The sequence below is a fragment of the Vespula pensylvanica genome, chromosome 2 (genome assembly GCF_014466175.1).
Source record: "Vespula pensylvanica isolate Volc-1 chromosome 2, ASM1446617v1, whole genome shotgun sequence".
In the NCBI taxonomy this organism is placed as follows: Eukaryota; Metazoa; Arthropoda; class Insecta; order Hymenoptera; family Vespidae; genus Vespula; species Vespula pensylvanica.
Window position 1 is genome coordinate 18,166,239 of NC_057686.1, and position 9,135 is coordinate 18,175,373.

Here is a 9,135-nt window from a genome sequence, read left to right on the forward strand (position 1 = left end):
TCATGAAGCGTTGATTTGACGAAAGATATTTGAAAAACCCGCTATAATAACTGTTCCCTATTGGTCGTTATAAATATGTTGACACTAACGCCACCCCAGTAGTCGTACGTAACGTTAACGTAATTAACATGAATCAACTCATCACACTTTTCTTTCAGTTGCTTTAAGTATTTGGTTGAAGTTGACTGAAATCAGTTTCCGATGTGTCGTTTAGCTAATGTAACTACATAAATGAAAGTGATGTCCTTTGGTGAGAAGTAGGTTATTTTTTTTACATACTAATTTACATATTGTTGATTTGAAAACGCTATAAAGTGAAATGTTCCATGTCACTTAGATTTTTTTATGGGAATGTGTACATAATGTTTTAATCTATGAAATTATTGTTGTATACTTGTTTTACTTAATAATTTCATTATTATAAGAATTATATCGCGTAAATTATTGATGATGATTTGGAAAAATATATGTTTTCTCATTAAATTTTTAAATGTTCTCTTTTTCATTTAAAAAAGCAATCTGTAATTAATCGTTTTTCTTAAAGTAATCTTTACATTTTCAACTATAGAATTTATTTTTCTCTCTTATAAAGATGTATAAAATGAAAGATTAAATTATTTTAATGCGATATATTTTTCACAGTGATTGCATTGAATATAACTTTGTTACTTCAGCCGACTTTTCTGGTCTAATGATACAGAAAGTGTCTAGGAGTTTTGTGATCCAAAGTTATACATCTATGATCACATTTAAAAATACATTCAGTACGTATATCAAATTTATATAATAAAAAGTTTTAATATTATTAAACGATATAAATTATTTTATATATAATATGATTATTAAATATTACATATTTATATTATTTTCCAAGATTGAAAGAAGATACATTTTATCGTTTAAAATAAAAAATAAAAATGGCACCTGTACCATTAGAAGGACATCAAACACCGGTAACAAATAATATACCACAAGAGGGTAATCGTGGTGGTTCTATTTCTCTTGGCTTGCTCATAGATTTCATTATACAACGTACTTATCACGAACTTACTGTTCTAGCAGAATTGTAAGTCTATATCTTTCACATATACATTTAATGATTATTTAAAAATATTTTACTTTCTGAAATTAGAAATTTAAATATGTAAATAAGATACGAATGATAATATATAACTTATTCGTTTAGGTTACCTCGTAAGACTGATATGGAACGTAAAATTGAAATTTATAATTTTTCTGCTAGAACTAGACAATTATACGTTCGTTTATTAGCATTAGTAAAATGGGCCAACAGTGCATCTAAAGTCGATAAATCAGCAGTAAGTACATATATTTATTTATATTGTATTGATCTTTTTGACTGAAGCAATATAAATATAATTTTTTCATATGTTACAGCATATTATGGCATTTTTAGATAAACAGTCATTACTTTTTGTTGATACCGCTGACATGTTGGCAAGAATGGCACGAAAGACACTTGTCCATGCTAGATTACCTAATTTTCATATCCCCGCAGCAGTAGAAGTCCTTACTACTGGCACATATGGTCGTTTACCAGCTTGTATCAGAGTATGCACATGATATGTAATAATTTTAAAAAATACGAATTATAACAAATAACTATTCAAAGAATTTTATTTATACAGGAAAGAATAGTACCTCCTGACCCTATTACTCCAGCAGAGAAAAGAAGTACATTACAAAGATTAAATCAAGTAATACAACATAGATTAGTTACTGGAAATTTGCTTCCACAAATGCGTAATTTGAAGGTATGTTTTAAAATGATTTATAATCAGAGAAATATCAGTTTTAATTTTATATTGTTACTTTCTGATTTATTTTATTTTTCGTTTTTATAGATCGAGGCTGGTAGAGTAACATTTTTAGTCGAACAAGAATTTTCAGTCTCGCTTACTGTTATGGGAGATGGTCCAGCAGTACCATGGAGATTATTGGAATTAGAGATTTTAGTTTCTGATAGAGAAACGGGAGATGGAAAAGCATTAGTACATCCCTTACAAACGCGATATGTTCATCAGGTAAGTAAATGTAATACTATCATATTATGTATAATTAATATATTATGTGTTATTTTTTTATGAAAGGTTGTGCAATCTAGATTAGCAGAAAGTTCTAATCCTTTATCTGAAGTATACCATATTCTTCATTATTTTTGTCAATCATTACAATTGGAAGTACTTTATTCACAAACATTAAGATTAATTCGTGATAGATTAGATGAACATATACATGTAGATGAATATACACCTGGAAAATGTTTATCTATATCTTATTGGAGGTATGTGTTTGAAATTGAAAGGTTACTTGAATCTTTTTTATAGTGCAATTCTGTTTATTATATAATATAAATAACATTTCAGAGAGTTAACTAGTAAAGATCCTAGATCAGAACTTGGATACAGATTAACTGTACAAGTTGACCAACATGATCCTGCAAGACCTCTTGCTGTAGTACATGTACCATCATTAGGTAGCAAGGTTGGAATTGAACAATTATGTCTTATCGTATAAGTTGTTATAATTGCTTTATTTTATATATTCTTTATGATTAATTAGGAGAGTGAAATAGCAGATAGGGCTATAAGATCAGATCAGTTATCAATGGAGTGTTTACTTGTGCACACTATTTATATACGAACAAGAAGTCGCCTTTCTGAATTAAAACAAGAGTTGCAAGCAATATTGAAAGATGTTGAATGTAAGTATATACGCAAGATAAGATTTCAAAAACAAAAAAATTGAAAATATACAGATTCTTCATATAAATTATGTTTTATTATAGGTACATTAGCAGGATCCCCAGCTATTTTATCAGTTCCAGTATTACAGCCGTGCTTAAGAGCAGAACTTCTCTTAGTTACAGTAGATACTCATACAGGAATGCTTCAATGTCATGTACCACAATATGATGCTCCTTTAGTGCCTGAATTAACTGCTGCGTTGAATGGTGATCACTCTAGGCTTACTACACTTATATCAGAATTACGGTAAAGTTTTACTAATTTAATATTAATTGAAATCATATTTCTTCAAAAGAACGTATCAAATTATATATATAAACTTTGATATTATAGATTTTGGATAACACAAAGGAGATGTGAAAAAACGTTGCAACATCTACCTGCTACATCTTATGAACGCTTACCAGTTCTGCATCATCCAGAACACCCAATGTCAAAAATTAGTAGACATCGCATGTTTGTTCAATTACATAGGCATCCGTCAGTTATTTTGGTATATACGGAGTATCATCATTTCTAACAGCATAACAATAAATAAAGCAATGGGAATATTAAAAATATTTATTTCATTTTAGATTGTGGCATTCAAGGAAAAAGAAAATTCTCCATGTGAAATTGAATGTTCGTTCTATCTTGCAGTAGTAAAACATAGTTCCATTGAAGATGATCCACATGATGATAGTATAGAAGCAGAAATTCCTAAGATGTATTTAAAAGTTCAAACTCTTATTGAATTTGATACATTTGTGATTACTCATGGACCATTCACTAGCGTTGATAGTGGTGAGTATATACGTAAATAAATGATTAAATATATATGTTATCAGTTATATAGTAGGCATGTCGAAATGTTAACATCTGTTATATTATTGTAAGTTGCTATGTATGTATAATTTTTTCATAATTTTTTTTTACGTTATTATATAACATATACGTGTATTATTTAACATGTAAAGTTATGCATGACTTAGTAATATGGAACTTTTTAAAGTCTGTAATTATCGACTGTAGAAAGAATATAAATTTCTAATATTTGTTATTGCCAGAAGTACAGGTATGTAAATAATATAGGACTAAAATAATCTTATTGTTTCATACTTTTCCTTTTTGTAAGTGGCTATTTTGTTTTGCTTTGTCATATATTTTATCTTTGCACTAGTATTGTAAAAATGTAAGCAACCAGCATCAGTGTCAGACTAGAAGATACAAAGTATAACAGTTCATTGTGTCCTGTTATTTTCAACATGTATTTCTATATATACAAGTAAGCTTTATCATTGGAAGTTTTATCTTTACCAAAGATTTCTGTGTTATTAATTATTTCCTAAATAATGATTAATATGTCCCAAATTTTTTACTAATCGTTTAATTGTTTACGTGTTGTAACTACAAGTATTAACATCTGGCAACAATGAATGTGATGTTGGCATCTTACTACTTTAGGGGGATTAATGGGAGGATTTTTTAGGGAGTAATGATCAAGATGGGGGGTACATTACAGAAGCAATGGAGCCAATGAGCAACAAGCGCAGAAGTACGGGAACTGGGGGAAGAACAGATGCAGTGGGTATAGCACAGAACAGAAGATCAAAACATCCAGCATATTTTATTCCTGAATTGGCCCATGTTGTAGCTTTATGCGATGAAAGAATACCATTTGTGACTTTAGCTCAAGAGGTAAAATAAAATATTTTATAATTTATTATTTAGTCGAAGAGTAATTAATTAATGTATATTGTGTGTGTGTGTGTGTGTATATTGTATTATCTCAATATTAATAATATTAAATTATTATTGAACATTTTTACAGCTTAGTAGACGGGATATAGCACATCAAGGGCTTCAAGTAGAAGCAAATGCCACGGCTTTAGTATTGAAACTTGTACAGTTACTTCCTCCATCACCAAATATTGCAACAAGTAGTGCGTGGCATTCTCTTTTAAAAAGACTTCTTAGTGTTTCTATCAGAGTTCATGGAAAAGGGATAGGAAAGTCTTGGATGGCTGAATTTGTTTTTTACAGTAGTCCTCTTACTAGTAATCATACTAAAGAACAAGGTATTGTTTATTTAAATATATAAAGTTAAGGAGTATAATTATTTGGTAATTAATTTTTCTATAGAAGATTTGAAAATTTTATGCAAATTATATTTGATATATATATATATATATATATATATATATATATATATATATGTACATAAATATTTATATTTAAGGTTTACGTAGACCAGTATATTTTTCATATGATATGTTAACGGCGGAAAATGTATCACGCACTGTAGATTCATTATTGAATGATTGGGCACAAATCGTTCATTTGTATTCAATAGTTCAAGATTTAGCTGAATATTTTAAAATTGGTAAGTTACGTGAAATAATATACCTATGTTAAAACGTATGCAAATGATGTGTTTATTGACAACATTTATCATTTTCTTTCTTTCTTCCTTTTTTTTTATAGAAAAATATAATTTACGAAATCTGGTCACAGTTAAATCATATAGTTATAGCAAACTAATCCTTGCATATGGTCCTAATCGGGGAGCAACTGTAACTGTATATTGGAATACAGATGATAAAGCATTTAAATTAATATTTGGAAAAAGTAAGTTGATTATTAATAATGAATTCTAATTTCAATTACTCAGTTCTATTTATTATTATTTTTATATTATACAGTATTAAATAAATTTTTATATTATATAGTATTAAATCATATATCATATATATGATTTACGTTTAATTTTAGTTATTTATATATTGCAGGTCCAACAAATACGGTTGCCAATGCTCATTCTATCATGAAAGAACAGCTTGAAGCACATTTAAATAGGCACAGAAATTTAGCTCAATTAATTATTATACTTCATGAAACTATACAACCACTTACGTCAATTAGTAAATTACCAACTATTCCTCAACTTTGTGTATATAATTCCGTAAGTCTCACTATATAACATTAACAGTATTTCGCTATTGTATAATTTTATTGAAATGTATTTTGCACAGAGGCCACAAGTACCAGTACAAACATTTACAATAATGCCACAATGTGTAACATTGGTGAGAATAGCGTACCAAGGATTGTATTGTTTGGAATTAAGAATGAGAGGAAATGGACTTGTTAGTTTACGTGATGGTGCATATAGTTGTTTCGATAGAAGTTATATCGTTAATGAATTTACACCTATGCAAGGTCTTAAGGTAATAGATTTAATATAGATATAAATATTCTTTTATATTTTATATTGTTATTAATTAATTATATTATTATTTTTATAGGCATTTCTTTCCAAGTACGTGGATGAGAGTGCACTTTTTAGAAGAAGATCACAGTCAGAGGATGATAATCCACCATCGCCAGTTACTATGGATAGCGATGGTGGAGGAAGTGGAGTTGGTTTTTTAAGTCATCATAGAAGCGGTCCACAATCTCCAGCCCAACAACGAGATGGTTTAAGATTTCATCCACCATTAACTCCACCATCTGGTAGTAATCCACATACTCCTGCTAGTCCACATACTGCAAATATATCACAGGTATTTTTTCAGTTGCAATATCATTAAATAGCTGTTTATATTTTTATTGATACAATAAACTAATAAAATGATATAATTTTAGGCCAGTCAACATCAAAGTTTTGGTAGTAGTCCTGCAACTTCGTTTAATTTAGCATCACCGCCTTCGTTACCTCCTAATACTCCAAATATGTTACCACATCCATCACCTGGTTCGAGTCTTGTTGCCAACAGTCCCTTAAATCCAATGCATGTATCAAGTCCTGTTGGACTTATGCCAACATCTTCTCCAGGGCCTTGCAATAATGTGCAAGTAGGACATTCGCCTGCAGGATCGTTTATGCAAACAGGTACAAATATTGAAATAGTTAGCGGTAAATTAATATATATTATGAATTTGAATGTTTTAAAACTAGAAATTGATTTGTTTATACTAGGTCATATTGATGGTAGCCCATTTCCTTCTTCACAAAGTATGGCCTCTCCTGCTGCTTCGAATTGGCCAGGTTCTCCTAGTGTTCCGCGACCGTCTCCAGTAAGACCCGGTCAAAGTCCTGGCCATGCAGCCTTACATAGTCCTCAAGCAACAGATCATAAAAGTGGCAGTCATATATCCAGAGTATTACCTCAAAGATCATGGGCTGGAGCTGTACCAACTCTTCTCACTCATGAAGCGTTGGAATTACTTTCTTGTCCTTCTTCTCATCCTTCTGGATTACCTGGACCAGATTTATCACCGCTAGAAAGATTTTTGGGTTGTATCTATATGAGGCGGCAATTGACACGTTTTATTCAAAAAGATGAATGTGTAAGAATAACATTAACATATTTATAACTTGTATAATTTTGCTTTATAATTTACAAAATAAGATATGAAAAATGATATGAATACATCCTATTATAATTTCAGTTAACTAGCATTAACATCACAGAACCAGGCGTTGTACACTTTAAAGTGGAAAGTTTACAATGTAGAGTAGGATTAAATCCACAACATCTTCAATCTCTTCATATAAAAGTACAACCGCTTCCGGAACACAAAGATCAATGGACTTCTGAAGAATTACAAGTAAGATTAATAAATTATATAAGTATACATTTTTTTTTTAATGATAAATTTTATTAATACTTCTTATTCACAATTTTCTATAGATCATAGAAAAATTTTTCGACACTCGTGTTGCCGTTCCACCTTATAAACCGAATACAATATCTGGCTTTGGAAAGATGCTTAACGTTCCTTTCAACGTTTTAAAAGATTTTGTTCAAATAATGAAATTAGAACTTGTACCTGGTCTCGCACAACAGCAACAATTAAAATGGTCTGTACAATGGTGTTTACGTATTCCACCATCTGCAACACCAATTGTGCCAACTGGTATGGCAGCTGTTCTTGTGTGCAGAAACAAAATTCTATTTTTTGTAAGGATATTTTTATATTAATTTTACAATTATATAAAATGATTTTATTAATTATATTATTTTATCATACAATATAATTGTGTATTATATAATTATATTAACACCTTATATTATATCTTCACTTTCAATTTTATAAGGACTTACATAATTAAGAAATTTTTTAATTACAGTTACAAATAACAAGAATAGGTATACCATATCAAGGAGAAACACCGTCTCTTGTACTACCACTTGTATATGATGTCAGTACTAATTTAACTCAATTAGCAGAGAAAAGAGATCCTAGTCCTGCTTCTGCAACTGCAGCAGCGTCATTACAATTAAAACGATTTGCTGAATATGGTGCAAATCAATCGGAGTGCTCCTTGTTTCCAGCTGTAAGAGATCTTTTAACAAATTTGACGCTTCCTTCTGAACCTCCGGTAATATCACAGGTATATATTATTATAAAATGCAGTATAATTATTATAAAATAAAATCATTATCCTTAATATGTTCTTAGTATATTTATCTAAAATTCTGTTAATATTTCATTTATATTCTTTTACAGGTTGTTGCATCTCCAGCTGGAAGTCAAGTAACTGGAACTCAACAAATACAAAGTCCAGCTATGCAATTACATTCTCCAATGGCTGGAACACAAGGACCACCACAAGGACCATATGGTATTCAAGGTATGCCACCTATGGGAATGATGAGCGGACCTTCGCAATAGGATTTACTATACTCTCCTAACCTCGCTTGTTTATCTAATTCTACGCCATGGATAAATTAAAAATATGTTCGCGTCTTCGATTATTAACTATTCTCTTACAAAAAAAATTCATTATTTAAGAGCGACATCAATGTATTTAAGTCGTCGAGATTTAACATTTCTGAAGAGTTTTAGGAGAGCCAATTAATTTGTAAAAGTTTATAAAAAACTGGCTGTTAATCAGACGTATTTAATATTTTGTTAAACGTTTGAAATAATACATCCTATATCACTCATTTCACAAAAAAATGTGTATATATATGTATGTATGCACACACATATATATTTAAATGATGGAGAATAATTTAAATTATTGAAAATTGACATGACATCAATTATATAATAAATGTATAAAGTATTGTATAATATAAGTGCATTATTATAATGTATACTTATTAATTAATAAGAAAACAGTAATTATATATATATATAAAAAAAATGTTTGTTAGGAAAGATATGTTTATATTAATAACTGTTATATTTTATGTAACAATACTATTTCTAAAGATTAGACCAATGCAAGTGTCTTAAAATACAAATTAATTAATATAATATGCATTTTTTGTATGTTTTACTCAAGCTATAGAAAAATGTAGATATACGAGTAAATAATACGAGGCGTTTGTAAATAAAAGACACTAAATAAGAGAAAAATCTAATGAGAGTTGTT

General features: G+C 29.4%; 1 protein-coding gene across 5 annotated transcripts; it reads left to right on the forward strand.

The window, feature by feature from the left end:
• The first annotated feature begins 100 nt into the window (after positions 1–100).
• LOC122637635 (mediator of RNA polymerase II transcription subunit 14) lies at positions 101–8,524 on the forward strand. Of its 5 annotated transcripts, none has more exons than XM_043829892.1 (26): positions 101–257; positions 643–764; positions 875–1,066; positions 1,187–1,319; positions 1,399–1,572; positions 1,650–1,775; positions 1,866–2,045; positions 2,112–2,305; positions 2,388–2,505; positions 2,584–2,725; positions 2,810–3,014; positions 3,102–3,261; positions 3,344–3,551; positions 4,237–4,445; positions 4,579–4,825; positions 4,987–5,130; positions 5,232–5,375; positions 5,537–5,709; positions 5,780–5,974; positions 6,053–6,310; positions 6,393–6,639; positions 6,727–7,097; positions 7,200–7,358; positions 7,442–7,711; positions 7,882–8,145; positions 8,262–8,524. In XM_043829892.1, the coding sequence occupies exons 3-26, from the start codon at positions 918–920 to the stop codon at positions 8,424–8,426; spliced, it is 4,635 nt and encodes a 1,544-aa protein (XP_043685827.1). In that variant the 5' UTR covers positions 101–257; positions 643–764; positions 875–917; the 3' UTR covers positions 8,427–8,524. The 5 variants fall into 5 exon arrangements, with proteins under 5 accessions (XP_043685827.1, XP_043685831.1, XP_043685832.1 ...); XM_043829896.1 differs by having other exon boundaries at positions 4,270–4,445; XM_043829897.1 differs by having other exon boundaries at positions 4,273–4,445.
• The last annotated feature ends 611 nt before the right edge of the window (positions 8,525–9,135 follow it).